This window comes from Rhinolophus ferrumequinum, chromosome 7 (genome assembly GCF_004115265.2).
Source record: "Rhinolophus ferrumequinum isolate MPI-CBG mRhiFer1 chromosome 7, mRhiFer1_v1.p, whole genome shotgun sequence".
NCBI lineage: Eukaryota > Metazoa > Chordata > Mammalia > Chiroptera > Rhinolophidae > Rhinolophus > Rhinolophus ferrumequinum.
In genome coordinates, this window is record NC_046290.1 from 64391442 (window position 1) to 64410203 (window position 18762).

The 18762-nt window shown below is 39.6% G+C and overlaps 1 protein-coding gene across 5 annotated transcripts in view; it reads left to right on the top strand.

Annotated features, from left to right (window-relative positions):
* Positions 1–18762, top strand: part of CAST (calpastatin) — a 69942-nt gene that overhangs the window by 9145 nt on the left and 42035 nt on the right. For 3 of the 5 annotated variants that reach the window (XM_033110393.1, XM_033110392.1, XM_033110395.1), the window contains 5 exons: positions 9993–10052; positions 14237–14302; positions 14914–14955; positions 17254–17310; positions 17733–17846. In XM_033110393.1, the coding sequence (XP_032966284.1) occupies positions 10032–10052; positions 14237–14302; positions 14914–14955; positions 17254–17310; positions 17733–17846 (300 nt within the window). In that variant the 5' untranslated portion in view covers positions 9993–10031. Of the gene's footprint in view, positions 1–5148; positions 5298–9992; positions 10053–14236; positions 14303–14913; positions 14956–17253; positions 17311–17732; positions 17847–18762 lie in introns of those variants that run through there. The other 2 variants (XM_033110394.1, XM_033110396.1) reach the window with 2 other exon arrangements.

Here is an 18762-nt window from a genome sequence, read left to right on the forward strand (position 1 = left end):
TTTTATCCTTATACAATAATCATATCAATAACCATATATGCTTTAGATGAGCTCATAATCTTTTAGGGTTTGTACAAAACTGTGCTGCTACCAAGGTTCCTGTTTCTATATCAGCTGGAACCTACACCTAAACAAGCCATGCCTTTGAATCCAAAGTAAATGCCATAAAGGAAAATGATGTTGCCCTTTTCTCTTTAAGAAAGATAACATTAATGTGTAACTTCTCAATGCAGAGTGTTCACCACAGAACTGCTCTTCCATTCAGAGACTGAGGAAAACTTTTGAGGCTGATAGTATTCCTAAAATAATGAAAATCACTGCTGTTAATCATTTATCTGGTGCCAGACACGGAGCCACACACTTTATAACCATGACCACATTTAATCCTCACTACTGCCTTAGAGGCATAATCACTTTTATACCCAGTCAACAAATTAAAATAGTCAAATTTGGAAAAGTTAAGCAGCTTGCCTGAAGTAACACTGTCAGAATTAGACCCGAGGTCTCGGGGACGCCAGAGGCTAAACTCCTGTGTTTCCCATTTGAACATGTATCATTCGGTACATTATTTAATCTTCACATAATTACAGCATATAATATCAGAGTTGCAGAACTCTGGAATTCTCAAGCCTGACAATTTATAGAAGAGGCAACTGTTCCACAGAGGTTAAGACCAAGGTCACATACGTTGTCAGGGGCCATCTTCATTGTTCATTGTGTATGTAGCCTCTGTTATGCTGAAATTGCTAGACTCACAGGCTTAAGTAAATCTAGCCAGACAAACCTTTTTTTAGGGGAGGAACTGGAAGAGGAAAGTAGGCTGTCTTTTCCAGGTCTAACTTCTCTACTTTGCTCATCTACCATGTCAGGCATAGTTGGAATCATTTCATGCATCTGAAAAGTAACCAGGGTCCCTAGAGGCAGGAACATAACTTCTGAAAAATAGCTGCTTTTCTATTCTTTGATGACTAATCCAGGCTGTGTGGCTTGCTCTATTCCTTGCCCACAAATAATTATAATTCCAAGGGGGAAAAAAAAACCCAACAACACTGAAGTACTGACTGGATTTTGCAAAGCAATAGTTGCCTTGTAGTACCGGAAGTTCAACTTCATGCCTTTTGTGGATGTTTTTCTAAGCACTTGGGATGGTCCCGTGTCAGAGCTCATAACCACACACTCACAGGGTGTAGCCAAACGTTTCACAGCCTCTCTGGCTTGGATTCAAACCATAGTTCAACTGTGGCTAGTGTCCCGGTTGCCAGGCAACATTTGGATGTTTATTTTGAAGTCTGCCCAGATGTTGCATCAGAGACCAAAGCTTCATGTGCTCTCCACTTCCCACAGCAAGTAGAGCTTAAGTGTTCTATTTTTATCTTAAGTCTGTGTGTCCCTTTTAACGCTGTATTTCATGCATGCACAGCATACTCAGCTGGAATAAAATCAATCATCTTCTGTTTCCCCCAGATAATGTTCAGATTGACTCATTTTGCAGTGCTCTACTTCATCTAGCGCACTGCACTCTGGACTGAGTATCTCTGGTACTTTCCTGTTTCTAAGTCTAGCTCACCTGGAATAAATACCTTATCTCAGTCTGACTCTCCATTTATTTTGAAAATCCAAATATTTTGTTTAAATTTCTGAAAGTAGGGGAGTCAACTTGTTATAGCCCAAAGTGCCTGGGCATTATTGTCATATCTGTTCAAATGCAAGCTTCCACCACCTCTTTACTGTGAGATCTTAAGCAAGTTACCTACCTTTCTCATTTATAAAAGGTAGATAATAATGGTTACCTCCTAGGATTTTATAAAGATATATTGGAATCACTTGTCAAGTTCCTGTGACAAGTGATATAGAAGATTCTATAGTCCCCACCTCTCTGTCGATTATACCACAATAAATATTAAGTAAATAGTTTCCATCTCCCCTGTGAAGAGATTCCTAACCACCTTCAAACCTGCATCTCAGAAATAGCCTCCCACTTCTGGTCTCTTATAACATCGTATTGTACTTAAGATCCTATCATTATCGACCTTATTTCCTATTAACATATGTGCTGAGGTATAGTTTGTGCCCTAGGTAGATCTGCGGGCACAAAGCCATGTGCTGCCTGACAGGGATGGTTTGACTTCATTCATAGATGATCCATGGTGTATCTTTCAATGGAATCATGTTTTTGTTATGACAAATACTGTACTTTGTTAGGTGACTGAATTGCAGGTCTCTAAAAGCACCATTATGCCATCTTAATAATTGAAGGCATTGCAAGAATGCATGCCATGGTGTGACAGCATAGCAAACAATAGACAAACCTAAACATCTGAATATTCATTTCCTGAAGTGAATAATCTATCATTACAGAACGAAACATGTGAACCTGTACTCCCTGAGTCCATAAATGGTATCTGTGCAGAATGCCAGTGCTTTCCTTAGAAAGTCCCTCATCAGCCCTATGGTTTATTCCAGGTGTCTTATCTGAAACAGCTCAGGGATTTTTTTTGTGTACGTGTATTTTTTAAGTTGTGCAATTCCCAGCTTGATAACAATAAGGATGTACCTGACTTGATGTTTAAATTGTTTTCCTAACCAGTTTTCTGACTTGTGCTTTGAACAAAAAATTTCTGATTGTTGAGTAAAACTCATAATGTTGCTTTTGAGCCATCTGAGAATACTTTCGTGTTTATTCATGCACAAGTTCACACATTTATTTAACAAATACTTGTTAAGGAACTACTGTGAGCCAGGTTCTGAGGAGGTGCCGCAGTGGAGAGAGGCATGGCCCCTGCCCTTCTGGAGTTCAAGTTTGAGTCTGTCTTGTAGATCCTGTGAGGAAAGAACTTAAAAAAAAAAAAAAAAAAATCTATGATTTTCTTTCTTTCATTATTTGAGACGTGTTATGAAATAAGTATCTTCTTATGGTTCAGAAACAAATTATTTGTTTTTTTCGTGTGCATCTAGCAGAGCTAGTTTTAAAAGTTAAAAATCAGTTATTGCTTTGTCAGGGTTTTTTAATTAGAAAATGTTTAATATTTATTTTGTGTGTTGTTGATATTGCCCTAGTATTTGGTATCTAATTTGACTCTCACAATAACCGTGTGGACCGCATGCTGTTCCCATTGTGGGAAACAAGGCTTAGCAGGTGTAATCAACTTGATTGTAGACTCATGGCCACTAAGAAGCCATCAGACTGAAACTAAAGTCTCTGATGTATTAATTATATTCTGAGTCGAGCTTTAAAAAAATGAGGTACTAAAATTATACTTCATTCTTTGTTTAAATGAAAATTTTAATTGATGATTAGAAAATGGAAACAAAGACGGGAGTCAACAGTGATTTTTGAGCTGCTCTCTGCTCCAATACACTCAGCACTATGGCAGCGCACTGTGAGGCCCAGAAATGGCCCATGCCCCTTGTTCAATTTATAGCTTCATTGACAAGACATGACATACGCTTAGAAAAGAGCTCAGTAAGCCTCCAACGAGGCATATGTGATTTAAGTGTTCAAGGGAGAAGTAAAAATGTATATAAGAGTTGAGAAGTTAATATGAGCTAAAACAGATACAGGAATTGTATCTTGAGTTAAATCTTTACGGGGAGGGATAAGTGGGACCTGAACAAGGAAAAGGCTTTGTAGGCAGTGGGAATGGCAAGATGAAAGGCTCAAAGGTGGAAGGGGGCTTCATGGTGATGGTGGTGATAACACTAACTACCTAGCACTTGCCTTGCGTGTATCACTTGCTAAGCACTGTTGTAATTGGTTCACGTAAATTAACTTACTCTTAAAACAACCCTATGAAGTAAGAAATGGTATTATTCCCATTTTACAGAGGAGGACACTGAGGCACAAAGGGAGGTTAAGTAACTCACTCGAGGTTGCACATGAATTCAGTGTCAGCTGGAATTCCACAAAACAGTCTTGAGTCCAGAATTCCATCTCACAGTGAGTTATGCAGCCTAATGAGGTGCCCATGAGACAGAAAGGACACCACCCTGGTTGGAAGAGATACATGGTATGAGCCATAGCATGAGAGGTAGTGGAGTAAGTAGGTTAAGTCAAATAATGGAGAGTCTAAATTTCAGGCAGAAGTCATTGGACCTTACCTACATGGGACACAGTGGGAAATCATGGAAAGTTTAGTATTTCATCAGAGTGAGAACATGGTACACATTTATTTCAGATAAATTAGTCAGGCAACCATAGACAGAAAAGACTGAGAGCCAGAGATCGGGGCTGGAGAAGGGTGGGAGAGAACCAGCCATGGAAACTATTACAAGGGCCTTGACGTAATACAGGTGTGGGAATACGTGATGAGACCAGGAGTGTGGGTAGCAAAAGAAATGAAAGGATAGGATGGAACCAGCATTGCACCTGCTGTAGGTGGTTCAGAGCCAGATGAGTTCCCTACATTTCATCATTTGACCCATATAGCAACTCCAGAGTCTAGTGGTATCATTCCCATTTTACAGATAAGGGAATAGAGGCTTCAGGAGGTTGATTAATGTGGATTCCTAAATACTGGGGCAGGGATTTGAGCCTGCATCTGTCTGCCTTGGCTTCAATATTTTAAAGTATAATAATGTTGCCTGGTGATAAAGCAGGGCCACTGATAAGGTATAGAGAATTGTTCACATTATACATGACAGTTAGAGTCATGGGGAGAAATCAGGTTCTGAGGTAGCAATGATATAAGAGGAGAGGGTTTGTGACTGAATATTAACACAGAGAAGAATAGAGCCAGTGGAAGAGGCTTCCCGAAGGAAATAGGTCAGAAGACTAGGGAGGGAGCCTGCAGCTCCTAGTGTCACTGTAGCCACGGGGGAGAGGATGGTCTGTGATTCAGAATGAAACTGCTGATGGATTATCAGGTGGAAAAGAAGAGTACATGTGTGCAGCTGGCGTTCCTAGTAACCCTCAACAAACACAGGCGGATGGGGTGTGTGAAGGGTGATTCTATACTGCTGCAGGTGGGAGGATATAGGAATGCCGCCGGTGAGGAGAGGGGAAAACAAGCAAGGTCTGGACTGAGGTGAAACAATTCTGACTCATCTCATCAGCTGGCCCATTCTCTGTGCACATTCTGAACCAAGCCAGCCAGTGACAAGCCCAGACATCAAGGTGAGGCTGTGACTGAAGGGAGGTGAAGGAGCGTGGATTGCCGTGACCCGGCTGGAAGTGCCCTGACAGAAGCTGGGAGTCTTCTGGGAGCTCAGGCAAGTGAGAGGACGCTATTAGGCGGAAGACAGAGAAGTAAGGAGCTGAATCTGGCTTTTGTCAGCGAGATTTAATGGCAGCAGAATGGGTGAGTCAGCCCTCTAGGATCCCACCCCTTCGAAGGAGCCATTAACTCTCCCAACATCGCCATTCGCCAGGACCTGTGGGTGAGCTCACAACCCTCTCCACTCACATCCAGCATCACAGGATGGTTGAGGATGGTCCTCGGTCTTGTATCTTTTCTTGTGCAGCCTCACTAGATACTGTATAAACAAGAAAAAGCCCTGGAGAGAGACCTGCTGTGAGTAAGAGTGGGGATCAGCAGATTAGCGTACCCAACAGACTGCTCTTTTAAAGGGAGTTCATCCAGTGGCAGAGACAATTCATGACATAATTGTGCGGTTACCTGCCTGTATGTGGTACTGTGAGTAAGTGATCAGGGAATTGGAGAAGGAGGATATCCGCCTACTAAGGGCCAAATGCAGTTCACAAGTTATAATGCCAGGGCTGGGAGCTAGTAAGATACACCTGAAAGGAAGGGCGTGTGGGATTTGGGTATTGGGGAAGAGAAGCATCCCAACCAGTAGCACTTGTGTTAAAGCAATAGCAAGGGAGAGAGAAATGAGGTGAGCTCTGAGCAGGAATAGGCTGGCTGCCCGGGGCAGCTGTTCTGAACTGGGTGGTGGGTGGGATTGGAGCCTAAGGGTCTTTAAAGGCAAGAGAAAGGACTCCCGTGTGATACGGTGGGCAACAGGATCTCCATCGCTGATTCTACTTGAGAGGGAGACGTGGCATGAGGGTGACATGTGGGAAGATTAATCTGGCCAGAACGGGTAAGAGCTGTATAGTCTAGGAGGCCTTTGCAAAATATATGTGAAAAAGGAAAGCAGATTGCATTTTCCAAGGGTCTTAAATGCATGCCATCTTTTCCTCATATCGCTAATTGTTTACTGCAGTAAACTTCCAAAATTATTACTATAGCAAGTAAACATATTTAAAGAGATTTTGTTGAATAATGCCAGAAAATAAGATGATATATTGGATAAGCATGGGATTAAATATTAATTTTTTCTAGGCTGCAGTTACTCTCTTTTATCAATATTGGTTTATTTTTAATGCAATTTGACAATACAACAAGATTATTTGAGGTGGGACTGAAACTTAGAACTCAAACATTTGTTTTGTCACATAGGATTCTCCTCACATCTCCGTTAGAATACTTTTGTACTGTAAACCTGCTTGACTGGCGTCTATTTATCTCTGGACTACGGACTCTTTCAAGGCTGTGATGGTGTCTTATTGTGTATCCTCAGCCCTTGGCTCATTGCTTTTTAAATAGCAATTGTTGAATGGGTGGGTGGAACATGATTATAAAAGGTATTTTTTTCCTCTGCTTTGTTACTCTGAGTTATGCCTTAATTCAAGTTTAGAAACGACTAATAATAACTCTGATGTTAAGAGACTCGCATGGGTCATTTGGAAAGGAAAGTATTGTTATAGCTGCAGCTCGGTCTGATGTACAGCACTACTTCTAACGGAGACCTTTTTTTGTACGTATGAGTACTGATGGCTGTGTTTTAAAATTGGCTGCCTCTTGATGTTCACAGGACCGGCTAAGTGGCAGGTCGTGCAGCACAGTCACTGGTTTAGAACTCAGGTAGCCGAGGTCCCAGCCTCAGCACACACAGCTCAGAGTCCTCCCTGACCTTTTGCCTGGGTGATGCTCCTTATCCTTCATTCGCCACATCAACTTCACTTCCTCAGCGTCACCTGTCCTGACCTAACTCTGGTTAGGCTGCCTAATCTGTGTGCTTGTGGGACCATTTATGGAACTTACCACAGTAATCATTGAAATGAGTATTCTATTCATGTTATCTCCAGTGAGGCTAGAACTTTCACACAAATAGGGACCTATCTGTTGGTTTCACCAGTGTTCCCACTGAAACAGGCGTACTGAGTCCGGGCTCGTGCAGCCTACGCCGCTCAGCCAATAGACCGACGCAGGAGTTGGGTCATAGAATAAGCGTTTATTATCAGAGCACCGGGGGTCTGAGAAGGCAGAGGGTTAACACCTCTAAAAAGTGCCTTAACATTCTCAGACCGCCTTATGGTATTTAAGGGAAAATACGGGTGTTCCTCCAGAGGCTATGTGAGGGTTCCGGGGGTCTGCATGGAGCCTTCTTTCTGGCAACATGGCTCTCTGGTGGAGTCTGCAACCCAGGAGCAATGATGGGAGTAGCCTGTAGACCATTGAGATTGTGATCAATAAGCCTAAGGGTATTAATCATAAGTTTCAGGGTAATTTTCTAAAGCAGGGAACTGGGTAGGACAGGACATTCCAAGCTCAAGCCACAGGGGGATGACCTATTGTGAAGCTGTATTGTTAGGGAGGTCAAAGAAAGGTGAGGTCAGCAAGGCCTCTCCTGCAGGGGTCCCAACTGGCCCCTTCACCATCCTTCACCATCCTTCACCTTCACCATCCTTCACCATCACCTGACGCAGTACCTGGCACAAACTAAGTTTGAATTAAGTCTTCAAAAATTTGTAATTGTGTTATTTATATCCATAATTAGAAATTCAAAAGGAGATTTAAAATAAAGGTACATTCAGTCCCTCACTAGAGATAACAAGTATTGAAAGTTCCTTGTCTTTACGAAGAGGAGAAAAATTGAATAAACTGCAGTGGGCTGGAGTTGAATGGGTTCACAATGGGGTGGGATTATTTCCCTTTGTTTCCAGACCCCATGAAGAGCTTTCCTATTTCCGTTTCCCAAAATTAGGGCCTTAGTGATGGTGGAATCTGGACTGAGGTGACACAGTTCTGACTTCCATGGAGGAATCTATGCTGAGAGCCGATAGGTCCAAAGCTTTCAGCTGAATTCCCATGATAACCTGCTCCATGCTTATTAATATAATTCCTTATACATTTTACTGTTCTTGCTGGGCCTTTGACAGTCTTCTTTCTAGGAACAAAGGATCACCTCCAGCTATTGCTTAATAAAATAGTAAGGCAGATTGGAAACCCCAAGGCTATGTGATTTGGGGAATGTTTTAGTAAATTTGGATGTTTAGAAAATATATTAGTGTTCACTAGATTTGCAGCTTCGAAAGCACTTTCATGTGGAGAGTTTGGTCTTTGGTAGTTGTATATGGTTGAGGGAAATCATTGAAGGAGTGGGATGTAGCAACTCAGAACTTCTTGTGTTTGAATGGGAATTTGTACAACCAATTCTAATTGTGGAAAGAATAATGTACATAGGAGTACATTACTCCCCACAAATTAAAACACTCTCCAGAAAAAAATGAACATTCATATTTGTCCATTAATTTGATGGGGCAGGGGAGGGGGAACCTACCTTGGTACATCTTCCAGTTCTTTGTTGTAAAGACAACGTGAGACAGACCACTTCATGCCCTGCTACAGGACCAGGGTGTGTGTGTGTGTGTGTGTGTGCGCGCGCGCGCTCAGTTGGTGCCTAAGGGTGCTCAGGAATTGTTAAGTTCATATGATTATGTTGAAAAATCAGTGTACTGAAGCTTTGGGCTTTTATCTGTAAATTGTGGTAATTTAACTCGAATCACTACCATGCTTTCCATTACATGAGGTCTGTGGGGAAGGTGATTTTGTTCACGGGCCATGGAATATAGTGGGTTCACCTGGAGTATGTGGGGCTCGGGGAAGCTGAGTCCAGCGGGAATGGATGGAGTCATCCTGCCCTGGGTCCCTGCCTCTGACACAGCTCAGGGTCAGGCATCAGAGACTGGATTCCGGGTATTATTGGCAGGGCAGCAGCTGTTTCCTGACAGCCAGATACTTAAGAAGGAAGCTTATGCCAGATGGAATCCCTGGGCTCTAAAACCTAACGGACTCAAATGTTAAGGAGGTTTAATGAGCCTGGGTTGGAATTCACAAAGATAGTAATTGTCTATTTAATATTAACCAGTGTAATATAAGTGCTAAAGCAGGTACTTAGTCCCATGCAAGTATCTCGCACACATCCCACTGCTTGGGGGCACATTCCACTACCCTCTTGTGTCCCTGGCAAAGGTGTTTCTCGAACACTTCAGTTACCATTCATCCCCCTTGCCCTCCAGGGAGGAGCCTAGATGAGACAGATATGGAGTCCGTCTCCCACATCTCTTCCTTACACGACACAGAATCGACAATTCTAATCGACCTCATTCTGTTTCCCAGAGCTATGTCCCATTCCTTCTATCTTGTAAAACTAATGATTTAAGGAGCACCTACTCTGTTCCATTTTACACACATTGTTTTAAATACAACCCCGCAAAATAGATATTATAGACCCCATTTTTATATACTTGAGTGACTGACACTCAAAGTCACAGAGCTAGTAATTGGCTGAGCTGGCATTTGAACAAAGGTCTGTCAATTTTCCAAGTTCTTTCTAAAAATAACACAAACAATAAAGATAATAATACTTACTGAACACTTATATACCAGGCAGTAATAAACTTACAAGATAATTGTTATCTACTAAAGAAAAATTGAGAAAAGGGAAATTAAAGATCAGAAAATTTAAGTAACTTGCCCAAGATTATTTAGTAAGTAGCACAACCAAAAGTTGAACCCATTTGATCTGGTTTCAAAGGCTTCTACCACCCTTGGCAAACACCACCTACTGGACTTTTGTGGGAGTGGTACTCTAGACAAGGTGAAACCAAGGTAAAGAGGTAAGAACGAGTATGGTTAATAGGAGCTGAAGGATGAAGTAGGTTGTGCATGAACTAGAATCAGACTTTCTATTTCTTTCCTTCTTAGGTATCTACTTCCTTGGCTTCAACCAGCAAGTCTTCCAGTATGAATCCCACAGAAACCAAGGTATGAAGAGTCTTCCGGGGCCAACTTGCACGAATGCTTTTAAATTGATTAATGTAAAGCAAAACAAATGTAGACTAGTAGTTGACAGATGAGTTATATGTCCTAGAAAGTTTAGGTTATAGAAGTACACATTTTCTTTCTAATTTGTGGGGGGTCTTTAGAAACTCAGCTTTCCTTTCAATATTCACCTCAAATAGCATCTATACATTTCTACATTATTTTAGAATATCTAGAAAAGTGTAGTCACCCAGAGTTCTTTTGGTCCTAGACTTGACTGAGTTTTTTATTTGTAAGATAATCTAAGTGCATTTGGCTGGATCTAAATAAGAGTATAAATTCTTCTTACTAAAATTATTTTATTATTCTAGTCCTCTAAAACTAAATATAAGAATGAGAAAAGTTATACTAAGTGAACATAGAATGAAGTGAAACAGATACTGGTTATTTCATATGCTTTCTAAAGTTTCTTTTTGAAATTTGAGTCATGGGGGGCACCATCTTAATCCATCTTAATGATAAACCTTTGTTCAGCTCTACTTGAGATTTATTCTAATGATTATTTCTTGGAACTTCAGGAAAAAAAATAAAACAATGTTCTCCAATGGGATTTTCATATAGAGTAAGCCTAGTTCTGGAGTTGGCTGAAGCTGTCTTAAACCCTCTCCCTTGGTTACCATGTCTCAAGCTCTGTTTCTTGGGAATATTCTGGGCTGGAGGATTAAAGAGGGGGCATTTCAAGATATTCTCAACTAATATTTATGAGCCAATATTCTTTAGTGCCTTTAAGACCTACCTCAGCTCCATTATTATTAAGTTGCCCTTGTTTAAAATCACCGACACACATTTATTTTCTGTCTTCCATATTACTTTGCTATCCCAGTGGGATTCTATGCCATAATTTAGTACTATTGAGGGATCCTATGCCCTAATCTTGAACTCTTTTTAAAGGATATCGCAAATATCTTGAAACACGCTGTCTGAATCTAAGCTCTGATAAATGTCATCTAACATTTATTTTAATTTTTAATCTAAAATTATCGTGTATTTTACATTTACATTATTTTCTTAATTGTTTTCAAAACATACAGTATCCGATCTATAATTAATCTATTAGCTGTCACTACTTATTTATGCCAAGCTTAATCTTAAAAATTAAAAAATATATACGATCTCAATCTTAAAATCTTAAAACTATAGTAGAAGCATCTACCAAAAAAACATTTCTCATTGACCTTAGAGTCCATGAAAACTAAAGAAAGGAGAGCTAGAAATACAAGATTTCCTTTTTATTATTTTGATTCGCATTTTACCCATTGCCTGATTCTAATCCACCTCCCCTGACTCTCGGCTTGAAATCCAATGGTTATTTTAAGTTTTCCAGAGCAAGTGTCAGCAAACTCTTCAGCCATCGCTAAGTATTAATCATGAGAATTCCTGGCAGTCCTACGGAAGTGGAGGAAGGGAAAAGAGAGAGGAAAGTAGAAGAAGAGAGAAGAGAAGGAGAGACAAACATAAGATGCCCATGCTGAAGTGTCACCAATGGCTGACTCAGGACCACTTTGGCCTCAGTTCTCTTTCCTTAATGGATTTCAGTTACACTGTTCTCATTAATAATTTTACTTCATGTGCTTCTGATGTTTGGCTCATAACATTTTTACTAAACTCTTAGAGATTTCTATGAACTAGATAAGCATATTTTTCCAAATATTTTGAGCTTTTAGAGAAAAGATGTTAAATTCATGATAACACCTATACCAAAGCCTTGTCATGTTCTACACCTTTCAAATGAAATTCAGTCTAGCTCTGAAAGGTGGTGATATGTCTAGATCTAAGTTCTCTCTCTTATGCCCCTGGCATATTAGAATTGGTAGTCACATGGCTGTGTGTGAGATGGAAGGTCAAATCACTTCTAATCAAATCATCAGGATGAGATCCCTGAGAGGCTACCGTGTTTCCCCGAAAATAAGACCTAGCTGGACAATCAGCTGTAATGCGTCTTTTGGAGCAAAAATTAATATAAGAACTGGTATTATATTATATTTATTATATTATACTATACTATACTATACTATATTATATTATATTATATTATACCCGATCTTATAGTTAAATAAGACCAGGTCTTATATTAAGTTTTGCTTCAAAAGACGCATTAGAGCTGATTGTCCGGCTAGGTCTTATTTTCAGGGAAACATGGTATGTCACGTGGACTGCTTGGAATCCTAGTTCCATACCAGCTGTGATGTTGAAAAACTCCTCTTTGCTTTGATTTCCTTATCTGTAAGGTTTGGAGGAGAATCATAATAATACTGTTTCCCTGAGAATAAGACCTAGCCGGACCATGAGCTCTAATGCTTCTTTGGAGCAAAAATTAATATAAGACCTGGTATTATACTATATTATATTATATTATATTATATTATATTATATTATATTATATTATTCTATACTATACTATACCATACCATACTATACTATACTATACTATATTATATAGGACTTGGTCTTATGTTAAAATAAGACTGGGTCTTATATTAATTTTTGCTCCAAAAGAGGCATTAGAGCTGATGGTCTGGCTAGGTCTTATTTTCGGGGAAACATGGTACCTATCCTAGCAAACAGGCATAAAAGGGTGTTGGGCAGTGCCTTGGAGAGGGCCCAGGAGGAGCTGCCTGGTACAGACAGACAATGCCATGATCAAGAGCACACAGCCCCAGCTCCACTATGGGTATCTTCAGGGAGTTGTTTAACGTGTGTGTGCCTCAATTTCTCATCCATGAAATGGGGGTGATGATGATGATGATGATGATGATGATGGTGGTGGTGGTAATGATGATACTGTCTCACAGGATTATTATGAAGACTAACTGAGTTGGTACATGTGAAGTTTAGAACAGTCCCTGGTACTGAGGTGATCAGTAAGCATTACACATTATTGTCATCATTACTATGTTCAGCAGTACCACCACCATCACCAGACATAAATTTAGGAAATGCATTAGTGATTCCTGATTAAAATGTGCATTTCATTATAAGCTGCTTGCATCTGTGAGTGTACATTCTTAATTGTATTGTAGATTTCTTCCATGCAAAATCTTCATTGGCAAAGTACAAATTAGAAACTATTAATAGATTCAAACCACTACAATAACAGCTTGCTTATTTTCCTTGTTAATCATTTAATAAATTACATTTGCACCAACTCAAAAAAGCATCGTAGCACATGTGGAAATTCATTAACTAAGACCTAGTTTGAAAGGATGCAAAATTTGAAATTTCTTTAAAAACATTTCTTTGATCATGAGTTTTGTTTCTTTCCCAAAACCGTAAGTGTGTTGGCGTAACAAGGGTACATTATGTGAGGAAGGTATGTATCTTCATTAAGGAAGCACAAGACATGATAAATTAGGAGGATATCTGGCATTAGCCTCTTTAGATAATAAAATAAAAAACAGAAGTTTATGCGAATACCACCAAACAGATAAAAGGGAAAGAAATGGCAGCAAGCGTGAGGCCTAATTTTTAATCTCTTACTTTGAAAAGTTCATAAAACGTTTAATCAAGTTTTATTCCTGTTTTCCTGTCTTGCCTATACCAAAAATGCATGTGTGTACTTAAGGAATTGTCTTTTTTGACACAGGTAACCTTTGGTTGGCCAAAACTTTTTAGAATAGTCCACTAAAGATCTTAAACCATAACCAGGTCTTCAGAAGCATTCCTAGAACTTTAGATTAGATCTCTAGATTTTTATTGTGCAGTAAAAACCCATACATTATTTACAAAATTGTTAGATTAGGTTGCCAAAGTTTCAGAAAACTTCCTATCACTATTCCTTTGATCATAACCAAACATGAGAAATGTAGGTGGAAAAATATTGTTCAAGCAGCCTTTACACAGAGAAGGGGAAGGAAAGGGATCTGAAATTAACTTTATTAATGGAAATCTTACAAATTTTCTATCACCAAAAAAAAAAAAAGGCTAAAACAACCAAACCGAAATATTTGCTTGAGACTTTAGAATTTAAGCACGTACAATTTCTTGCAGTTATATACATCTATACAGAGTAGATGCAGTAGATCAGTAGAATGATTCTTGATATAAAATATTAGCCCTATTTATACATGCTACTTATTTGACTGTCAGATAAAATAACACCACACTTGGGGGCTATACTCTTATATTAGGCCATTCCAATCAGCCAACAGAAGGAAGGACTGCATCCTCCTAACAAGAAAAAACACAAAACACAGGTGATGTATTTCCTTGTACTAGAGCACATTTCTAATTACTAATGGTCACTTCAGCTTCTCAGCACGTGCTAATTGCAGTTCACAATCCTCTGTAATGCTCAGACCTGTCACAGACTTTCTGGTATGCTATCACCCATCGCTCACATCCTGGCATTGAACATAAATTTCACTGCTTTCTGTGCCCTCAATTCTGTCACCATCCCATTGTTTTATACTGTTAGCTGAAACCTGTGATGAGTAGTTCACTCATACAGAGATCGATCATGCTAGTGACTTTAAACGATGAGGTGTTTAAATTGTATTTTGCTTATGTGTTAGCTACAATGTTCATAGTAATAAATCTTTACATATCTTTGGTAAAATAGGAAAAAGTAAGATGTAAATTGGTACCTAAATAATAAAAGCAGACTATTAATTAGTGTGCTTAAGTGTTTATCTAGAGTTATAATTCCAAGCAAATTATGATAATCTTAACTCATAAAGTTTACACTTATAAATACATCAAGATCATCTCTTTTTAGTTTCCTTAGTCGAAGAAACTCTATGATAAACTTTTGCTAATGATGTCCATTCTCCCTTCCTTCCTTCTGCATTTTTTTTTTTGAATTTAGGCTGTTAAAATAGAACCTGAAAAGAAGTCACAGTCAACTAAGGTAAGTTATTTAAGTCAACTAGTGAGTTATTTGGATTCTTGGCAATAATAATGAATAACCAAGTTCCTCCATTGGTGGTACTGCATGGTAAAAGGATTTTTGTCCAGTAATTTAATTAATTTTATATTATTCTTTCGAACATGATTTAATAGAGTATATATATATAATAATTATAACATTAAATTTATATATTGTTAAAATTAATGTGTAATACTTTATAAATAAAAACAATATATTTCAGAAGGAATTTTGTTCAAATCTACATTTTTTTATAGGTGAAATAATTGTTTTTAAAAAAGCAACAAGAAGGGGAGAAAGGGCAAAGAGTAATGAGTATTCAGTTACTTTAATGGTGAGATATCAAGAATAACTGTGTTTGTTGAACTCAACACCTAGATAACTTAAAGATGAGATAACTGAAGGAGGCTGGCTGCCTTAACCTTGACAGCCTTATCTTGGTTGATAGAACTAGTTACTCAGGAGACAGTTCTAACTTTTCCCTTGGGAACAGCTTCCCTGGATTTCCTGACTCAAGGCTGTCTAGACTAAAAGCCAATCTGTGTCCACATGGAGACAGACCCCAGGTTGTCCGCAGGCAGAGCAAATGTTTCTCTTCAGTAGGGTGCCGCTCTTTCTCTCTTTCAAGCACGCTTAAGAAAATAGGTGTGGTCAAACAATATGGTGAATGTTTAAATGAAAAAAAAATTATTGCAGTAAAAGACACATTGCCATTAATCCCCCTCAAAATACTCCCCCTCACTTCGAACACACTTATCCCATCGTTCTTGCCACTTTCTGAAGCAGTTCTGGAAGCCTTTCGTGAGTGTCTTTAGTTGCATTGTTGTGGCTGCCTCGATGTCCTGAATCATTTTGACTTTGGGGAAGAGCCAGAAGTTGCATGGTACCAGATCTGGTGAATAAGATGGATGAGGACACACTGTCATGTTTTTATTTGACAGAAATTGCAGTATACTAGAAACAATGTGTGACACGGAGCATTGTCATGATGGAGGATGACTTACGGCACACTTTAAAACACACCTTCTCTCAACACCCAACTCACACCCAATTCACACTCAACTGACTGCACAGAACAAGCTGAAACTTGTCACACACTGTTACTAAGGTTGATATGCCGCTTCCAGTATTGAAGATCCCTGCCTTTCCGTTGGATGGCACTCAACAGCAGCATTCACTGTATTTTGTGATCACAGTGGGAAAGGCGCCGTGTCACACATCGCTTCTGGTACAGCAATTTCTGTCAAGTAAAAACATATGGTGTGCCCTCATCCACCTTATTCACCAGATCTGGCACTGTGCGACTTCTGGCTCTTCCACAAAGTCAAAATGACCATGAAAGGTAAACGTTTTGAATCAATTCAGGGCATCGAGAAGGCCACGACAGCACAACTAAAGATACTCATGAAAAAGGACTTCCAGAACTGCTTCAGAACGTGGCAAGAACAATGGGATAAATGTGTTCTAAGCGAGGGAGGGGGTGGTATTTTGAGGGGGATTGATGGCAGTGTGTCTTTTACTGTAATAAATTTTGTTTTATTTAATCATTCACTGTAGTTTTTGATCATACCTCATACTCAGATTAAACCACAAGGTTCCCTGTGGGAAAGCACAGAGATGCTGTGGGCTGAAGTACTTAAGTGCAGGCAAGGGAAAGGTCCCCTGTGTGAAAGGTGAGGCTTACCTGATTTTGCTAAGGCATCTTGGTGGCCCCTGAGCATGATAATTCCATAGTCCATTCTAGAGGAAGAAGTCAGCAGCCAGGTAGAAGTTGTCTTTTATTTTATCTACCCTATCTCAAGAGAATTGTGTTTCTGGTTTCTTCTCTACTTGCAACGTAGAAAAGACTATGTGAACCATTTAATTGAAGAAATCGCAGTTTTCTTCATCTATTAAAGGAGGTTAAAAAAATTAATTTCTAGAGTAGGATCCCCTATCAACAAACTCAGTGATCACCATTTGACATCACTGTGGACGGACCTGCAGTTACCAAGAGACCCACGTGAATTGTGAAAAATAGCCAATAATTTAGAGACACATACCTATTTGAAAAATTATTATAGCTGAAATACTAATTTTTCATTATCCTTCTTTGATAATCGTCGTTATCAGACTGTTGGTAGGATTGTCAGTGACCAGACAGTGCACGTCTACTTCTCCAACTGGGCCTTTCCCAAGAGAGGCAGAATGGTCTAACTGGAAATTTTGTTCTTGAGCCTGTTTGGAAATATGGAAACAATGGGCTCCAGTGTAACTGAGATTTTCTTTTGAAATTAACAGCCATCTACGGTTCATGAGAAAAAAACCCAAGAAGTAAAACCAAATGAACACACAGAGGTAAATGGTCATCATTCGGACTTGATACCCGTAAGGTGAAACTGTGTGTGTGTGTGTGTGTGTGTGTGTGTGTGTGTGTGTGTGTGTGTGTGTGTGATAAAATACTAAACTTCAACATAGAAGACTTAAGTCCTATATGATTGGCTGGTGTTTGTTTTTGGCTAAAATGGTGCCACCATGTGGCAATAGCAGGGTTTGTCTGTCATTCACCCATGATTCTTGCTGAATTAGGGAGGATTCGCGTTGTTTTAAAGTGAACCTAAAGTGAAATTTTATCACATCCATATAATGCTAATTTAAATTTGCACAATTCAAAACTACATAAAACAACTGTTGTGAACACTTTTTACTCCATTGAGAAAAGTATATTTGTCATCTTGTTAACAATGTGTGTGTGTGTGTGTGTGTGTGTGTGTTTTCAGCCAAAAAGCCTACCCAGACACGCATCCGATACAGGAAGCAAGCATGCTCATAGTGAAAAAGCAGTTTCCAGATCAAGTGAGCAGCCGACATCAGAGAAATCAGCAAAACCAAAGGTAAATAAGTCAGACTGATAGCTAGGAAGCACTAACATTAACGAATGAGGAAGATACAGGTCCTCTGTCTACATTGACATGTGGAGGTAAATCTGCAGAGCTATGCTGAATATATCTTGTACTGGAATGATTTGGTGCTATCACTTTACTGGTTTTGCAAATAGCCCTGTGGGAACGTGTGCCTATGAAAGGCCTAAGAAGAGCACCATCAGATGGGTCCAGGGGATGTTGCATCCAGCCTTTCCTCCCCCAGCAGTACCCTGTCGTGGCTGCAAGGCAGTAGCCTCTGGTGTCTCACAGACGAGAAGCTGGGGATTGAGGCTGCCTCCTGGACCCCTCTCCTCATGGGCTGTGGGATGCCCTGCATGATCTGCTGTGTACTTGGAAGTCTTAGAGGGTTTTGAGAGTCTTGTTCTAGAAGAGATGAATTTAGAGAGCCAAACAATCAGAAATAGATCCCATGTTTCTAAAGCTACTGGGGGCCAATTATTAGAAGAATAAACATCTGTGAAAGGAACTTTTCCATTGAGAGCTCTTGGAATACAAGAAGTAGGCCTGCTTCACAATGTACTTTATGTCAGAGAGTGTAAGTCTGTGTCCCACCACTTAAACGCAGCCCATGTGTATTGTGTTCAAATCTGTTTTGTTTGGCTTACAGTATTATTAAAATTATTTTTAACTAGTTGCTAACAATTAAAGTCAGAATATTTCACATAAAATCAAAATTTGTAGCTTCTCTTGAAAAATCAGAATTTGCAATAACCGTGGGCTCACATGGCAAGAATTGACTAGAGCTTTGCACCTGGTGTATGGGCCCTAATTTGCCACAGTCCCTACCTGGCCCACCTCACTATGTGTTATCTGCACGGACTCTGTAAGCTCCTGAGTCCAGCCTTATGGGATGCCCGGTTGCATC